The sequence below is a fragment of the Rhinolophus ferrumequinum genome, chromosome 22, assembly GCF_004115265.2.
Source record: "Rhinolophus ferrumequinum isolate MPI-CBG mRhiFer1 chromosome 22, mRhiFer1_v1.p, whole genome shotgun sequence".
NCBI lineage: Eukaryota > Metazoa > Chordata > Mammalia > Chiroptera > Rhinolophidae > Rhinolophus > Rhinolophus ferrumequinum.
The window spans coordinates 40442782-40462653 of NC_046305.1; the positions used below are offsets into that span (position 1 = coordinate 40442782).

Genomic DNA, 19872 nt, shown 5'->3' on the forward strand with positions numbered 1-19872 from the left:
AACTGTTTTCAAGTTTAACATTTAGACTTCCAGAAATCATTCCTTCCATTTCAAAACTGTTAAGTAGAGCGAGTTCTGCTGGGTGTCACCGAGTGCCAGCGTCTACAGTTGTTTGTTTCAGAACCTCTCATTAGCTGCCTTATCTTCTGCCAGGGATTCTTCTGTTGCTAAGTTTTTATTGTCCAAATTAACTGAAATACTGTAGCAATTTCAGATTAACATTTTCAAAATTAGCAATGCAGAAAATAAAGTCATCCATAAATCTGCTTTGTAACTGCAGCCACCAATGAACTATGCAAAACAGACCAGATCACATGGCTAGTGTGCACTGTACTATACAGATAAACTTCAGGCAATAAGTTTTCCTTGGCCCAGAGCTTGGCATAAGTAGGGCACAGAGAAGATCTCTAGAAGAATGAGGTCTCTGGAGCCAAACACTACAATTAAGTCCTGGTACCAGTCAGGTGCTGTGTGACCTTAGGTAAATTACTTCATCTCTCAGAGATTTGGTTCCCTCCACTGAAAAATAGCAATACCTCCTCTTAGAGTTTGTAGCAGACAAACCCTAAGATAAACCCCAGTAATCCCTGCCCCTGGTATTCAAAGCTTGTTTAATCCCCTACCCTGAATGTGGGCAGGACTTATGATTGGTCTCTAGCCAACAGAGATGCAGTGGGATGTCATTTCCATGGGTGTGTTATATAAGATATGAATTTCCACCCTGTTAGGAAACTATCATCTTCTTGTTTTGCACACGTTGATGAAGCAAGCAGCCATGTGGGGTAGGTCCACAGAACTAAGAACTAAGGACAACCTCTGGTGCAAGCTGGAATTGAGGCCCTCAGTTCAACAGCCCAAAAGGAACCAAACCAACAAATATTTAAGTGTGTTGAGAAATGAATCCTTTTCCAGTTGAACCTTCAGATGAGACAGAGCCCTGGCTAACATCTTCAGTGAGGTATTGTGAGAAATCCAGAAGCAGAGGATCTACCTATACCAGGCCCGGATTTCTGACCCACAGAAACCCTGAGATAATAAATGTGTGCTGTTTAAGCTGCTAAATCTATGGTAATTTGTTGCATAGCAGTAGAAAATTAATTCAGGAGTGTACACATATTAGTAAGAACCATCACCACCTTCATCATTCACGGAGTACTTACCATGTGCTCGTTGATAAATGTATTATTATCTCATTTAATCTTCACAATAACAGTAAGAGGTGTGTCTGCTATTATTGCCCCCATTTTAGAGATGATAAAACGGGTTTACCTCCCCAAGATACAACGAGGAAGTGGAGCGGCAGGAAACAAACCCAGCTCTATGCCCTTGCAGAACCCTCAGGCAAAACCACTGCACAAGCTGCCTCTGAGATTAAATGCACTGATATGAGAGAAAGTACCTAATACAGACAAAACTAGGGAAGATCCTCCCTTCTCTTTTTTCCCCATTACTCCTTTATTGCCACAGAGGCGGGTTGTGGTTACAACTTAATGCCTCAAGGGCTGCACTCTCTGCTTCTCCAACATTCTCATCCGGACCCTCCCAGCAGGGAAGGCACCGTTCTCCCTACACTCCCCACAAAACGTGCTGTGTTAGGTCCTGTTTCCCCAGACCTCTAACCTGATGCGCCTATCTACACTTATATGTAAGTAGGAAACAATGAACAAAGGGTTATCTTCTTCTAGAAACACAGTACCTGCTTCCAAAGGAGAATATCCATTGGGTATTTTAGGTACAATGGCAGGGTTACAAGAAGCTATTGTGAGATGAGAAAACTTGTTTTCTTGGTTTCCATGCAAACTAGAGCCGTGGGAAGGGATGAGCCTTTGTTGGGAATCTGCAGTTCCCATTTTAGGTATCTCCCTCCAGATTTACCTCTTTTGATACCAGAAGACAAACAGTAGAGCCTAAAAATGGGAAAAGAACAATGTAGGAGAGGTAGAAAATGCAGCCACAGCACGCCCAAGGAGGAAAAGGTCTGAAACTCAAACACAATAACAGATGTACATAACAATCTGTTCACACCAAGCTTCTCCTTTCTCCTTCCCCTATTTCTTTGTGAACATAGCTCTTCTCTGTTACACAAAACAAATGTCATGTGAACAGACTGGGTCAGCCCCGCTCCCCATTTTGGAAGTGGGCACAGCAGGCAGGTTAACCAATCCCAGGGTACCCTGGTTGCAGCCATAGCCTCAGAGATGAGCAGATGGTTTCGGCGAGGCCTTTTAAAGACCTCCTTGGGATTTTTTGCTAGATTTACTGGGAAAAGGGCGTTCTCTTTTCTCTCGAATTATTAACTATGGGACAATGTACACTGAGAGTTGCTCATGGTCAACTTTGCCACCAAATAAGACAAACCTGCCTGAGGTGCCTATTGACAGGAAACCAACAGGGTAGAAAGAAGAACTGAGACGCAGGGGCAAATGGAACCTTGATATCATTTGAGCTTTGGATCCAACTCTGCCTGAAGCCAAAACACTTTGGACTGACTTCTTACTTAAGTCAGTAAATCCCTCAGTTTTTCTTCTTTTTCTCTTACACTAGTTTGAAACGGGTTTATGTCACTTGACAAACAAAAGCATACTGGGTGATACAGAAATGAGCTGACCCAAACCTAGTAACAGACGGATAACTTTAACATCTGTAATTCTACGTAAATTTACTTTCACTGATGTACTTCTTGGATATTTTGTCTCCTTGTCTTGCGTCGTTCTTTAGTTCACAAAGAATTCTCCCTCATCAGACTTCCTACTCAACTACACTGCTCAAAACGTACACCACACAGGCTGGTGGTTCATTATATGATGCATAGTATTACCGTGTTTCCCCGAAAATAAGACCTAGCCAGACAATCAGCTTTAATGCGTCTTTTGGAGCAAAAATTAATATAAGACCTGGTATTATATTATATTACATTACATTATTTAAGACCCGGTCTTATAGTAAAATAAGTCCTCTTATAGTAAAATAAGACCGGGTCTTATATTAACTTTTGCTCCAAAAAGACGTATTAGAGCTGATTGTCTGGCTAGGTCTTATTTTCAGGGAAACACGGTATTATTTGACATGTGTTTACATATCTTATCTTTCCAACAAAATTCCAAGTTCCTCAAAGATAGGGAAACCTCTTTATATTTCTAATATCTATGCAGGAAAAAAATGGGTCTTGAAAGAAAAATTATCTGTAAAAAAAACCCACAAAGCTCTTTTAAGAACCTAACGCACTTTCCTTTTCATTCAAATTAAAATTTTAAAAATCAACTTGATTTAAATGCACTGAAAGATAAATAATTGCCAATGAGTCATTTTGACAGAAATTCCACACATGGTACCCCAATGTTCTAATTAATTTCATAACCATTCTCAGTATTTGCATCTCAAACTACTGTATTGTGAGATTATAAACAATGATGATATTAAGGATTACCTTCTCAACGTCCTCTTTCTCAGTATTCGTTGGACATTACTTGTATCAAACACTGCTATTTGAAGCCAATAGTTTTGACTCAACTGGTTCCTTGTATTTACCTTAGTTCAGACCAAGGTGATTTGATTCTCAGAGGTTGTGGACCCATAAGAAATTTCTGAAGTTTCTTTGTCCACTTAGCATACATGGCATGCTCTTTTTCTCTTGAAATGGAATAGTATTTAACTACCAGGCCAAACATACAGCAGAGGAAGCGAGGCCATACTTGACCTTCCAAATAAGGAATGTTTTATTGATGATTCATTTTCAAAGCAGTTCACCAAGTTTGAGACTTCCTTTTCAGAATTTTTTCCTAAAATTGTATAGATATATACTTTTTTCTAGAGATATAATTACTATACAGAAATTATGAGTTAGAACTGCATAAATGACCCAGAAGTAGGTCCTGTATATAACACTGCAAATGTTTCATTTCAATTATCACATTACTGATGCCATATTTCCCACCTGAAGTATCCCTGGTTATGTCTTCAAATACTCGCCTTGCTGTCGTTTGTCTGGCTGTCGTTTGAGCAGTGGAAAGACTGGCGTGGCAAGGTGTGGACACACCTGCCAGACAACAGCAATAGTGACCCTTTGTGAACTCAGAATGAGGCTTTAAAGGGAGAAATAAATCCTCCCAAACCAAAAAAGAGGTGAGTGAGGGACTGTGATGTACATTTCAGAAATCTGTCATCATGGCAAAGGGAATTAAAAAGGTAGCTCTGAAAATAATGACAAAGGGATCAACTACCTTAGTGCAAAACTAGCCTTATTTGTCCACAGTTTAATAGAAGCTTGAGAACAAATCAGCTATTTTAAAACCTAGAGCAGGATCCCCAGCACTTGTCCACAGCTTGGATTTCTCATTTCTTCGTGATGAATCTTAATCACTAGTTTCTATTGTCCCAGTTTTTCCAAGCTCATTCTTTCAATGTGAAATATATTTTTACACATTTATAATTATGCTCCCAATATTTAGATTAGGATTTATATTTGATGAGAAATTAGTTTTAGAGGTGACAGAAAAGACAAAAGTAGGTTTGACTGATTAATATGGGAACAGTATAATCTACGGATACTTTATTACTTATTTATTGTAGACAAAAGCTCATTTACTAAAACCTTCAAGAATGTACATTTGTCTCCCCACAAAAAAAAAAAAAAAAAGAGAATGAAATGTATTTTTAGACCAGTGATTTTAAAAAATCCCAGGTTGGTGTTTTTCTCCTCAATGTTTTCTATTTGGAAACTAAAAATACAAACCGTATCTACTGAGTAAATTGGCATTTGTTTAAAAGCACATCTAAAAGAAATCAACAATTCTGTTTAGATTTGAAATTAGTTTTCCAATCCTTTGAAATTAAAACAGTAAGGAAAATTGTACTAAATTGCAATTTAATACAATAAACCAGCATAACAAAATTTTTATTTATATAAATGAAAACATATAGACCATCCAGGTAAAAGTAATTTGAGCCTACACTTGCCTCTGTCTTTTCCAATTTCTTTTCTTTTTGTACATACTACATAATTATATCTGTTTATAAGTTTATCAGACTACTTACTAATTGTTTTTATGACACCACGCCATACCATAGTGAATCTGTATATAAAAGAGTATATGTAATATATTAAAGTGTTTTAATATGTACATTCATATGTATGCATTTATGCACTCACGACTTGTGTCTGTGTCTACTACTTCCTCGGGCAGAATATAAATTCCTTGTGGAGAGGAGACATGTTTTATAATTAATGACATTGCTGGTGCTTACTGGTCTATCAGACACAAAGTTGATAATGAAAAGAAAGATTTCTTGAATTTATTTTTTCATACAAGAACAAATAGAAATGACATTGCATATCAATTCTATCTACCTGAAAGAGAAAGTGACCATCTTTGAAGATATCTCTACTAAGAAACAGTAAGACATCTCTTCAGTAAATAAGACAGTGTTTCTGAGCCAGGTTTCTCTTTGTAATCAAGAGTTTCACAATGAGCACATGAGAAGCAAGAACACAGAAAGAACTCTTATCAATTTAACCATTCTCTGCTCATTTACTATTCAAGGTTATCACAAATCACATGAGGAACCTAAGATCAGAAAGAGATGAGGTACCTGAATATTTCCATTTACTTCATCTAATCTTTAGGCAGCACAACAGAGAACAATGCCCTGAATTTTTTAAAAGCTAGTAACTCTGGACTTAAATATAAGATGAATGAGTCCCACAAATATAAGATAATTTCGTAATCATCTAAAAACATGGATTTGATTAAAAGAACACATATCCTGGTATACAGCTTTGCTGCATGCAAACTAAAATAAATCTTGTATTTCCTATACTCAGACAGAAGGAAATTTTTAAAGCTCAGTATTAAAATTTAATTGGTAACTTTGACCTTGAATGCCACTTTAGGTGAAAAATATTATCCCAGTGCTCAGATTTTCTTGAAATTTATGATCTCATGTTCTTGAAAAAGGCCTAGCACCTCCATGTTCCTGAAATAATTGATCTGTCTCTTACAAGTGTTATTTTCCTGAAACTAACATCTGTCTCAGGAAGAAAAGTACAAACTGATGAAAATTACCTTGCTATATTTAAAAAATCCAAAAGAGCTACCAAAATTTGCATCTAACATATCACTATATTTATAAAAACAGTCAAGATCATAAATTGATAAATTAACAAACAACAGAAGACAAGAAAATCTAAACTAAATTGCAAAGCCATTTGCAAATATCATCTATAAAGAGTAACTGCAATTATTAATAAAGAGTGAATGTCTTAAATGTGTTAACAAGCCACACGGCAAACCTACAGCTGACATCTTTCTTGGTTTGAAAAGAATTCCACAACACACTGTATCTGTTTTCCAACTTGTGAGTTTTTCCTTTCTTTTTTTCTTTATTACATTCACAAATACTACTAAATTCAAAAATTTAGAACCACCACTGTTGATGGTGCCTCTTCTTAAATATAAGCAAAATATCACAGAAACCATTAGATAAGCAGAAAATAATGGCAAATCTGAAAATGACTGTGAGTATATGACTTCCAGCTTCAATGGAAATTCAGCATAAAATTCTGCGTCTGTTTGAAAAGAAATAACTAGCAAATATTGTTGATTCTCCTACAAATGACAAAATGTCCAATATTAAATAGCATGCTCTACCACAAAGTAATTATTGTAATAATCACCACCTCTTGGCATTTACTACATATTGGCACAGTTATAAGTACTTTACACGTAGCAACTCATATAATGCTCACAACAACTTTGTAAGGTAGGTACTGTTATTATTCTCCTTCTACAAATGAGGAAATTACAGTACAGAGAGCACACAAATTGCCCAAGATCAACTGCAAGTAAACAGCTAAACTGGGTCTGCAGCCCATCCAATATGGCTCAGAGCCATGCTTACTACAGCTAGATTATTGCATATTCCATCAGTACATTGGTCCAGTTTGTCCACAGGAAGAATTGAAAAAGCAAGCAAGTCAATGCATACAGAAAGTTATAGTCATTCATTAATTCATTTAGAAATATTTATTAAGCACCTAATACTCAAAGAACTATATGCATTAAGTACTTTTCCAAAACAAAAGGTCTATGGAGAAGATATATAACTCGTGTGTGTGTGTGTGTGTGTGTGTGTTTTTGTGTGTGTGTGTGCGTGTGTGTGTGTGTACACACAGATATAAAATTATCAACATAACATACAACACTACATCTTTTATATTTGTAACTTTACTCTTCATTAAGTCTTCCATGATCTTTGGACAAAGAGGAATATCAGAAGAGTTAATATCTATACAAAGCCATCACCTTTAGGATAGAGGATGAACTATTTTATTATTGGTCTACTTGTCAAACTTATAATCTGTAAATTCACTATACCTCCCTTTAAATAATCTAAGGGCTCCTAAAAATTTGGGCTACATATAAAGAAATTTTTAATAGCCAAATGTGTTCCTACTGACACACCATAAATATAGAAATGCACTTCCCTGGAAGAAAATGGATTGAATGAAAATGCTCATAGAAGAGAAAATATTTTTAAAATATCATTTATAAGGGATAATTTTTTAAAAAACAGAAAAACTACAACTCACACAAAGTAAGAAAAAAATGATGTTCACGGTTATACACTCCTATTCAACAGAACAGAAGTCACTTGCACATGTTATTGCAGAATCCTCTGCAAAGTGTATTGTCTTGGGAAAGTTGGAACTATTAAAAAGTAAACCAGAACCTTATTATTTTTTTTTTAATGGTCTCAATTTTGTTCTGTAGTTAAAATATTTTAACTGATCTCAGGACACAAGTGAGGCAATTTCTAGCCAGAGGCAGCAAAGCACCTATAAATCTTTTCAAACAGCTCGTAAACTACCATGGCTACCATGGGTGTGGATTCAGTTAAAAGTTATAATGCTTTGAAAGCTAAACTTTACAATGAGGTGAACACTGTTTATGATGAGAAAACAAAACACATAATCCAGATTATTTTCCAGCAAGACTACTCTGTGTTTCATGTTCCACTTGATTTATTATCAAGCTCATATATTTGGAATTCTTTAGTCATGAATACTTTTTACCCACAATAACATGAGCATAGATTATACATAACAAATCTTTAGTGATTAAACTGTGGAAGGCATTGCTTAATGGATGAAAAAATTATGACACTAAAATAATGACAGGGCAAACCTCATGATGTTAAACAGTACACAACTGAATGCTCTCTGCAGACCAACAATTGGTCTCCAGAGAGAATACTTGTTCACCAAGTCCTTAAGTTCATTTTTCCATTATAAAATAGCTTACATGCAGTATGAAGAAAAGTATTTTTCCAAATAGGGAGGGGACCGAAGCTATCTGGTTTATGAATCCCCCCACCTTCTTAGAAAATGCTTATGTTTAAGTGCCAGTTTGCTTGTTGATTTTCTTTCCAGATTTGGGAGGGAACAGGGGAAGTTTGTTGGATATGTTAGCATTAACGAGGCACCCTGAGGCTATTCAGTAAAGCAAATAACCTGCTCCACTGCTGACTGTGGAAAGAATGGGGTACTGAGGGTTACCCACCACGTGACCCTGTCCTGAGAAGGCAGCACTGTCAGGTAAATGATTGACACATTAGACTGTCACCTCCTGGTCACACATTATATACCAAACTGTGAGGAACAAAGGCTAATAGTCTGCCTGACTTTCTACAGCAGTTCCCATATACTTTCATCATCATTTAACTAAATCGTATTTATAGAAGCATAACCAGAAACACACCTGGATCGGCTTGTCGGGGGGTCCTTCGGAGACCATTGGTCCGTTTCTGTGCAGAAAGGGAAAACAAAGACTTTGTATTATTAAATTGTATTACTTTGTGACACTTTGGAAGGCCAATGAATGTTGCACTTTTTCCATTTCAAAGTATGACTACCATGCTTCTCCAAAAATAAGACCTAGCCAGACCATCAGCTCTCATGCGTCTTTTGCAGCAGAAATTAATATAAGAGCTGGTCTTACATTATAGTATTATATTATATAAGACCCAGTCTTATATTATAGTTTTATATTATATAAGACCCGGTGTTATATTAAAATAAGACTGGGTCTTACATTAATTTTTGCTCCAAAAGACGCATGAGAGCTGATGGTCTGGCTAGGTCTTATTTTGGGGGAAACACGGTAAATTTGATCAAAACATTTGGTTCCAAAGTTTGTTTTTATAATTTAACCTTTTTGTTTCTCTAATAAGTCTTCCACTTGAACATCATTACATTTGATAAGTCGTTGGTATAACACTAAGGGAAAGAAATATCTTCATTTGCCATCTGTGGGTATTATTACTCATTTTTTGTTTGTTTTTGAAGTCATAATGACTACACGAATTATGAGAACAAAGGCCAGGCAGACAGCCTTGGTTAGAAAATGCTCCCAGCAAAGACATATGATCTCCAAAACTCTAAGTCAGCTATTTCTGAAGCCTGACAGACCAGAGACTGGAACAGGTATAAAACCTCAAAACAAAGATCTCAGGCTCTGATTTTAGCAAACACTTAAATGAGAATGATGTTTTAATAATGGATCAGTTGTATCTGAATTCTTTAAGAAATCAAACAAAGCATGCAGCTTGGAAACCATGAAAGCAAATTCTTATTATAGATAAGGAATCCATACGAAAAATTGTACATTACAAAAATTATAGAAAAGATGCAAAAGAGATCTTCAATTTTTGAAAATGCAGTGACACGCTAAGTTTCACAAATATTAAATTAATGCCTACCTAGTAACTATGGTAATCTCATTAATTAATAAGGACTAGATTTCTACTTTTTATTGTAAAAATAAAAACTGGATGAAATGCTGACTATAACAACCATATAATTCATATTTCCCCAAAACAATTTTCTTTCTATGTGTGGGAGAGTTTCTGCCTGTGTGTAGACTCAGTTTCATTCAGAGCACATTTGTCTTTACTAAGCACATATGAGCTGTGGGTTTTTCATTAGGCTGCCTTCTGTTTTCATTCATAAGTTAAATGGATGAAATGACCCCTTATAGCCTTCCACAGGGCCTCAGCGTCATATTTAGCAGATTTTCAGGGTTCTCAAGTAAAAGCAAATTGGAGAAAATTTTAGAATATAATTTTTCTTTTTAACTCAACTACTTTCCAAATGGATTTGTAGAAGGCTAACACGATCATTAAAACAGCAACGAAGCGATGTTGAACAAGATGGCTGGCTGTATTGGAAAAAGTAGTGATAAAGAGAGCCCTTGTGAGTAAGGAGAAGAAAATGTAGCTCTGGGCTTCTTGGTAGCCGAGGCACAATAAGGAGAAGCATGGTGAGTTACAAATTCCTATCTAATAATTTCGAAGAAAACTGCTTTCCAAGAAAAACTCTTTTCTACCTGAAATTGTATGAAAATTTTTGGAGCTTTCTATATAAAGGACAATGAACACAACTGACAATATTTTCTATGTAATGATGGATATTTTGTTGCTACATTTACTTCCTACATAGCCCTTCACCTTCTTAATGTCCAATCGAAGCTGTCTTTCTACTGCTCTTATACCATCTCCTATCAAAGTGCTTGGAAGGCAAGAAAGGAATCCAACCTTTGGTTCTTATTCCTGAACTAGTACTATGTAAAAACGATAAACTTAGAATGTGCAAACAACGTGAAAAACAGCATAGTTTTTACATAGTACTAATCCCTAAACTAGAACTATGTAAAAACTGTAAACTTAGAATCTGAAAAACAACATTTGAGTTCAAGAGCAACTCTATATTACCTTAGAATTTAAGATTAAAACAGGGAACACAGTGCAATAATTAAGAGTATGAATTCTAGAATCAGACTGCTTAAGTTCAAATTCAGAGCCTGTCACTTGGCACCTGTTTGATAGTGAGTGAATTAAAGTCTTTGTACCTGTTGGGGATCCCCAATTTCCAATGGGGATAATATTCCCATTGGTGATAATAATAGCACCTACTTCATAGCATTTCTGATGAGAATTAAATGAGTTAATTTATATTAAGTGCTTGGAAGAGTTTCTGATACATAGTAAGGATTATTAAGTAATAGCTTATCATTGTTATTATTGTCATTATTATTATTAACTTCATGGGATTTGGAATATTTAAATTCACATAGAGGAAAATTATTTCTACTAAGTTATTGCCCTACTGCTTATGTTTTAGGTTCTTCCTCCAGAAATTCTTTGAAATCAGTGACCCTGAAACAAAAACTTTTCAAAAGGAAGAGTGGGAAGTGGAACAAAATACAATCTGGTACATTTTTTAAAAAGGAGGGCGGTGGGGAATTTCTGCTACTTAGACCAAGTGCATTTGGAGAATTTGAAATTTATTCTACTTTAAAAGCACCTAAAAGTATTTTATATTGTAAAAAACTGGAAATGTTTAGCAGAACATATTTAAACCTACTTCCTTCTCCCCTGAATATTCTCAAAAGTCTGGGACAGAGCTGGACAAGACTTTGTACCCCAGCCAGGAGAGGAGGGCACCTCTACTGGGCAGTCACAGCCCCAGGAGAGCAGGTGAACCAGTCTTCAGACCCTTTTTGATCTCTTTTGATCTGCCTAGAAGCAGAGAACAAACAACCACCACCAACCAACCTAATTTTATGTCTTGATTCATTACCTATTACCTTGTCTTTCTCTAAAAGAAATACCTTTATCGTCTAAGACTCTCTCTTCTTGTCTCTTTGGGGAGAAACCTAATTCTCTCTGTTGATTTTACCAGCAAAACAAGCAAAGGTTCATTTGCTATACGGAACAGGCTTTGGTTCCTCTACCTTTTCTAAAGGTAAAGAAACCTAGGTTAGGGAATACATTTAACGTAGGTATGTATTAAATAGGTGTGGAATGATAACCGTGTTTCCTGGAGCTAGGGGTGGCTTCTGAAGGGCCACTCCAGCATGGGATGTGAAGTGCATATCCCAGATGTGGTCAAGGAGACCCATGGGTCCCGTGGCCACTGAAAACTGACCTACCTTAAGAATGAGGTATAAAATTAAAACTGAGAAATTCACAATCGTGGCTACTGTTAGGGGAACACAATAGGACTACAAACTGGTACATGGAGGAAAAGAAGATCTTCAAGAGAGGGGGTAGAAAATAAAAGTCACAGAACTTACAGAAGGGCTTTGATTACTTCTGGGAAGGCTCCTGAACATCATAAAGTATCTGCCAGGGACAGTAAAAGCACCTTCCACGCAGTCTTGGTGGAGAGTATGGAGTGAATGATGGTTCTTAACATCCATTTGCTCCACTTCTCCCTTAAACCAAGCTACACGTGCCAGATAAATTGGCCAATCTAAGAGCTTACTATAATTATCCACCCAAAGTAGAGATTATTAGCAGAATCACACATTAAATAAAAATTACGCTTATTATATTCAAAAGTTAGGCAAGTCATTAAAATACCGATGCTACATTTAAAAAAAACATCAACGTGAAAATTAATTCTTTTGATAAAAGACTTGCATGTAATTTTTAAGAGTATAAAAATACCGGGAGAGAATTATTTAGTATCCTGTGAAAATTATTAACCACTTCTTAATAGCACACTTTCTTTCTGTAAATACAAGCCACTTCACATTACTTAAATATAATCAAGTGAAATCGTCTTCTCCTGGAAAAACAAATCTATATTTAACAGTATAAATGTAAAGTAACACTGAATTAAAGTTCACAGCTCTACAAGGAAACCTGTCTCAATAATCTAATAACAGCATGAGAGTAAGAGAAAGAAGGCTGCTTTCCAAGATCTTCTTTGGCACTTCTGGAACAATCTTTATAGGCCTGGTGGAAAAAATCTTACCTTTTTGACTAAACACTAAAAGAAATTTTATATGAATTTATTTTAGCCCTAGAAGAACTCGTGCAGCCTATTTTTAAATTATTACTCTCTTGTTATGCATTCCTTGATCTAGAGTCTAGATTCTAAAATATAGTCAACTGATACACGAAGAGGTGTGCATATAAATTTCCTCATGCCACACTCTTGATATCCTATATGAAAAAATTATGTGCTTATGCGAAAGAATAGGAAAAAAGTACCTCTTATTTGACATCTTGCTGTACTTTTTAAATTATTTTTACCAACAATATAAGTGCCAGCCTATTAAAAACATACTAATATTGCACCACTCTTAATGAGATATAATTGTTGTGTGTTAAAATAACTTGGCATAGAATGTTTTTGTCATTCTTTTATTCTGATATTCTCAGATCACTGAGAATTTGGTTCACATAACGAATCATACATATTTTACATTTTAATTTTCTTTGCTCTGACATTCTTTTTTTGGAGGTAAGATAAAAAATTTGTTACTTTTGGTTGAAGGACAAGGCAATGGTTGTCTGGAATTGGCCATATTTTTCATTCTTTCATATTTTTTTAAAAATAGCTTTATTCTAAGCGGTGACAGGGATCACATACTCCTAAGCCATTAGACCTTAGACTCTGTGTGAAACTAAAAGGACATGTTATCAGATCTCGATTTGGTCAGTAAGACATGATACAAATTATATGTGTGTTCAGATGGAAAACTACTAGAAACATGAAACCACATCCTTAGATGAGCCATGTGAGAACTTTTCAGTACTAGCAAATGCTGAGCAGCAACACACCATTCCATGACAGAGCACAGGTCTAGCAACTTCTTTCTGTACTAACAGGATCAAGGCTATTCATTCCAAGGAAATACCTTCAGGTGCATTGTTTTAAAAACCTCAGGGATTTGTGGAATTCTGTCTCAGGGAACTAGGGAAATGTATCCCCACATTGGTGCTACAACTGTTATTAAAAATTTACCTGAATAAGAAAGATTTTGAAAGTTCCATTTACACACAGGCTTAGATTAAATACTCACGATTTTTCTCTACTGAAGATCTTCAGCGGGTGACTAAAAATTCCTGATTAAACCTGTGCATTTCACTCACAAGCACTTGGTTGCTCATGGTCTCTATTTCTCTCCATTTTAAGAGGCACATTTAACATTCTAAAAGCTCAAGCCTGCTGAAGTTAGCAAACAATTTGAAATGCAAAAGCTATATAAAAATGTGTAAATGTTAATCTTACCTCCGGTGGTTTGAGCGTCCCTGGTTCTGAAACAAATGTAAAAGTTGGCATCGTCAGAGTAAAGTTCTTTTGTTTGGTTAGCAACCTTAGCCTGTTCTCTGCAGCGCAGTAAAACACGACTGCTGTGCTTTCCTAACTACTACCTGTAATAGAGTTCCAGGGTCCCTCAGGCTGGGCTAGTAATCGTTTTGCAACTCTGGATCTCTTGCCTTATTGGCTTGTCAGGAAAGTGACTCACAGTTCTAAATGACTTCTAGGTTATGCTTAATTTTTTCAATTGTTTATTAAGCAATGTCAATCCAACCACATAAAGCTCCTCGAAACAGTGGCTTGCACTAAATTTATGTGCATAAGAGAAAGCTAGGTGGGAACGTTTCAACATACCTGGTTTTAAGAATCTAAACACACCAAGTCCCAAATATATTACATTGACGATTTATAACAATTGCAAATTTAATACAGTACAATACTGCATGTATTTTTTTTCCCCATTGAGTGGCTATACATCTTATTTTTAATTTGGGGGGAAATACATTTTGATTTAAAGATGGAAATTAAAAACTGACAGGATTCGACTCCAATATGAACTTTCCTTTCACCCTTAGTTTACCTGTCTATAAATAAAAACAATAATTTCCATGACATTTCAGTTCCTGATAATGACAGAGTTAAAAGGGGCCCTGGGGTCTTCAGGTGAGTAACGTGGCAAAGGATGGCTTTGCAAAGTAGAGGCACACACAGCACATGGAAGAACGGGTGGATGGTATTTTTGCTTCCTTTCCCCATACCCAGGAGCACCTGTACATGTTACAACTTCTCTAGAGTGTGGAGGAAAACACCTCATCATTTCGAGCCCACGCCTATACTTTTCCCATCCAAAATGATCCTTTAAAGGGGGATCTGAGAAGAGAAAAAAAAAAAACAGAGGGAAAAATCCGGAGGGAGAGGGCAGGCCTAAATGTAAGCTCTGTTGACCTAAATGAACCTCTTGCAGAGGTTCCAAGAAGCCTCGTCAGCCAGAGTTCAAGGGGAAAATGTTTGTCAGAATATCTGACTGGCTGCCACAGATTGATTTACACAGAAAGACTGCCTGGGGCATGGAACAGGAGGTTTTGTTGTTTTGTTTTTAAGGACTATTTCTGCTTAATGGAAATAGGAGATCCATGGGCAAAAAGACATCTTTCTGGAGAAGAGCTAAGTTTGCATTCCTTTGTCGATTTCAAACCCATCACCCCAGCTTTCGTAGATTACTGACTTCTATGAAGGAATCTTTACTTGGTCTGAAGTTGGCCTTTCCAAAGAAGTATAACTAGACAGAAAGCTATTCACTTCTTTCCTCCCCTCTAGAAATATGCAATTGTTTCAGAAGTAAGACTGCCTAAGAGAACTGGTTTGGGGAGAGAGGTTAGAAAGGTACCATTTGGTTGGATACTGTGCCCAGACTTAGAATCCAGGTTAGGTGAACTTGGTTCCTAACAGAGCAAGTATAATACCTGTTTCACTGGTTGGACCAAAAAGATCTATGTGCCAGAATAGCCCTAAACTACTTTCTTCTCCAACTACCATGTTTCCCTGAAAATAAGACCTAGCCGGACCATCAGCTCTAATGTGTCTTTTGGAGCAAAAATTAATGTAAGACCCGGTATTATATTATATAAAACCCAGTCTTATATTAAAATAAGACTGGGTCTTATATTAATTTTTGCTCCAAAAGACACATTAGAGCTGATGGTCCGGCTAGGTCTTATTTTCGGGGAAACACGGTAGTGAGTTAGAGAGAAAGCCTGGGTATCATATATTGCAGGGAGCACCAAAGAGGAGGGGAGTCTAAGTTAGCCATCCAAGGAGACTGAGGAAAGTCTTGCTATTTCTAGGTGACCTCTAAAATGGAAAAACCTCAGATCTTTTGAGTTCAGTGTTCATACATGAGTATGTACCTTAGTTTCGATTCAAAAGTATCATTTTATTTCTTGCTCCTGCCTAGATGCGTTTTTATGCCTTTGGGAAGTAGGTCTTTTAAAATGTCCTTCAAATGTTTATTTTGTTTGTTTGTTTTGCATAAAACCTAAGACAAGCCATGTGGCAGTAGATGTCACACCTGCTCCATGAGCGTCACCTGGGAACTCCTCAGGAAGAAGAAATAATGGTACCTAAGGTGGTTATACCTATGCAGACACTTGTACCTCTTTACCCAGAAAACACATCCAGGTCCAGACGACCCTCATCTACAGCTCTTCAGATTTTGTCACACAGGGTTCAAGTGCAAGCTGGCCCAGCTGCCTGCATGGGTGAGAGCATCTATCACAGAACAGAGTGTGAGGTCCAAGCAAGGCGTGAATGAGACTGGCAGAAAGTAAGGGACCAAATTAGACTTTGCTGACCACCTTCCTCAACGCTCCCTCCTTCATTTTCCCTGCTTCTTGCTGTCTCCTGCTTTCCTTCTTTGGTGTCTCATCAAGCAAACCAGCTTTCCTCATAAATCTGATTGGATGTACTAAGAACTGCTCTACACAAAGCCTCCTCTGTGTGACCCAAATAGGAAAAATGGAAGAGGGGCTTTGGGGTGGATGCGACTCCAGCTCCAAAGGCAGGAGTCCTTAATGGGTTTACCCTTTCCTTGTCACCACTCCCTGTCCTCTTAGCCACCGCATCTACCCTCCCCCTGCACTCAGCGCCCATGGAGTTGGCCTAAGGCCATTCACGCTCAGATTGGCTCATGCTGGGTAGAGCACACAGTAATAGCTCTTGAAAGTCAGAGTTTTTGTTTCATCATATTTCATGGTCGGGTTCTGTAAATTTTCTGAGGCTAGGACAAAAGCCAATAGACTGGCAATAACTCTTAGAATCTGTTCTGAGTTCAGAAATTCTTAGCCAGGCTTCTGTACTTATACTTTTGCAGTTGCTCTGGGGGTCATACCCTTGAGCTGACTGACTTCTTCACAGACATAATCGAACTTCTGATAACCGTATCAATGCGATGGCTTGTTAACCTATGTTAAAAATAACAGGGATGAGAAAGAGGAAAACCCAACTGCAACGCTGTTTCATACATTCTCGAAGTAAAAGTTCATTCTGGCTCGGAAAATAGAATAAGAAGCTCTTTCGATAAAGTATGCCATAGGAAAGTTGCTCTAATTTTCAAGTCTGCCACACCATCCTTCACTTTTTGATATGTACCCAAAACTGCAATGGCGGGTGCTTAAATCTCTAAAAAAAAAACTTTGTGTCATAGCTTTGCATCGGGACTAAGATACTAAGGGCTGATGATCATCCAATCTACTTTGGCTGAATTCCGACCAGCTGAAAAGGTTGCTGGTTGAGAGCTGAGAAAAAGTGTCTCTCTCGGTCTTTTTCTCCTGGGAAGTGCCGTAGGATAATAATTCAATTCTTCAAGTTTCCAAAAGTTTTTAATCCTCAACTTGTCTTTACCCTGCAACTTACTTCTCAGGCCCCTATTGACCCAACTATAAAATGCTCTTATCCTTTCAAGAACCTTTCTACATGGTGACTCACAGGCCCTCAAGGGGTTTATACCTTATGTTCTTTCATGTCCCAACTGGCTTAATGTGATTCAGAGAACTGATGTGACTAAGGCGCTCGGAGCCTTTGCAGAACACCATCTTCGATGCCAGCACAGGGTTCAATGTGCATGTTTGTGTAAGAGAAGTGCTTTTCACTGAGGCTTTAGACTCATAGCATAGAATTCATTTGTTTACATAAAAACTCCAGTCTCATTTTATTTGTTTTTTTCCAATACAAGTGGCTCTCAGAGCATACATTATTACACAATTTGCTTTGTCTCTTATCTGAAGTTCTATTTCTTAAGACTAAATAAATCCACCTCCAGTAAGACCGTTTGTCTCAAAAGGGGCCACAGAAAAGGCATTACTAGTAGAGTGCCTTATCATCAAGACTAACATGCTAGCTTGTGAACCATTAAAACTAAAAGGCAGTTAGACTGATCCAGTTTGGGAAGTTGCACAGATGCTATGTTCACCATTCAGAGCTACAGCAATATTTTGGGGGGAGGGGGTGGAAAACTATAAATAATACTTGGAAAGAGGCTTTGGTTTCTTTTGGGGAGCTCCAAGAGGAATCCAACCATAAAACAGTTTCCAGTTCACTGTAATAATTTTTAATACATCATTAAAGGGACCCAAATAATTAAGTGGAAGGAATACTAACTATTCTTGAGTATAAAATTGTCTTGATAAGTTAAAAAAAAAGTGGCCTAATTTATGTAAAAGGTTTTAAGTAATATTAAGGAGAACCAGTCATTTTTGGTTATGAGATCAATGGTCAAGCCTCAGTTCATATAAAACGTAATGTGATAAAATACCTGGTGGTAGAAGCCTGAAGTAAAATGTTATGCTAATTGCTTATCTCACGTTAAAATACTGCAATACTATTATTTATAAAAGAGCCATCTCAGTGACAATTTGCGGTGCAGGTTCTAGGTAGCAAACTTGCAGGTTTAAACAATTAGGATACCAAGGCTACTTCTTTCCCATTAGAAGTGGCTACTGCAGCAGCGGGAGCAGCAGCTGGCCTAGATAAAAGAGCGATTAAACAGATAAGCAAATGGAGATCTGCTTCGGTTAAATATTAGAGCCGCTGAGGCTTGCATTCCCACTACAGAGAAAGATGCATTAAACCAAAGTCGTCTGCTCCAGCAATATTTGCCTTCCAATGTTACTTTCTTTGTTTAAACTGAGAGGATGCAAAGCAAGCTATATTGATCAATGTCAGGGTAAGAAGGAGACAAAAGGGTTTTTATCCACATATTATCGGAGGGGAAAAACACAGATGTCCCCAAAAGTTGCAGTTTAGGATTAGACCTGCACAGTGGTATCCTGTGAGAAAGAAATGCCACTCTGGAATTACATCAGCTTCGCAGTGACTTGTTCAGAGAATCTCACACAATGGAGTTCATACCTATTCATTATTAAGGCTGGGAAGTTTGGGCAGCACACTGCAGAGTCTGCAAACGTGTTGATCACTGAGGTTGCCATGGTGAATGTAAAGGAGTTGACTCAAGTTCAATGAAAGAGTAGAACTTCCTGCTCTTTATATCCATGCTAATTTTCATTTATTAAGACAAACTAACCACCCAACCTTCAAATTTGTTTCCAAGTTGCATAGTTTGTCTTATAAATATAAAAAAAAAAAATTAAAATACTTTTTCTCATACTTCATATGTACTTCAGTTAATAATCCGTCATCATCAAATATTAATATGAATCAATTACTTCCTTCATTCAGAAATGCACTACATTTTTGCCAAGTAATTATGATTTCAAAGATGAATGAATACTAGATAAATTTAAGGAATATAGAGCATGAAATATAAGGTTTTTGAACACAGGGAAGACAACATCCAAAGAAGGCTTAACTTCCACAAAAAGAAGAGCATAAGAGCTATTTCAAATGCTTATTTAGCCACATCCAACACTATTAAGGATTGCTCTAGGGGTGAAATATTCCTATTTAGGGAAAAAGGATTGAGAACTTGATATAATGCAAACTTACTTTGGACATGCTACGACGCAGTGGGTACAAATGAGAAACACACTCCCTATAGTGAAGGAGCATATAAACCACCAGAGGAGCAAAAAGTGTCAGAGACAGCAGTGCTCACTGAACAGTCCATGTGTTCCACTACAATGCCCAGCTTCCCTCAAATTGAAATTGAGGCTAATGACCGGTTTTAACCAATGGTCTGTGACAAAACAAAATGGCAGTGCTCACTTCTTGTCCATGGGTCTTCAGAGCAGCGACCCTGGATGTCATGT

At 37.1% G+C, this 19872-nt stretch overlaps 1 protein-coding gene across 3 annotated transcripts in view; it reads right to left on the reverse strand.

The window, feature by feature from the left end:
- VAV3 (vav guanine nucleotide exchange factor 3) overlaps positions 1–19872 on the reverse strand; it is a 335219-nt gene that overhangs the window by 94819 nt on the left and 220528 nt on the right. For 2 of the 3 annotated variants that reach the window (XM_033093027.1, XM_033093028.1), the window contains exons 18-19: positions 14081–14106; positions 8757–8802 (exon numbers count right to left, since the gene is read on the reverse strand). The exons of the other annotated variant lie outside the window; for it this stretch is intronic. In XM_033093027.1, the coding sequence (XP_032948918.1) occupies positions 8757–8802; positions 14081–14106 (72 nt within the window). The remainder of the gene's footprint in view (positions 1–8756; positions 8803–14080; positions 14107–19872) is intronic. 3 annotated transcript variants of the gene reach the window in all.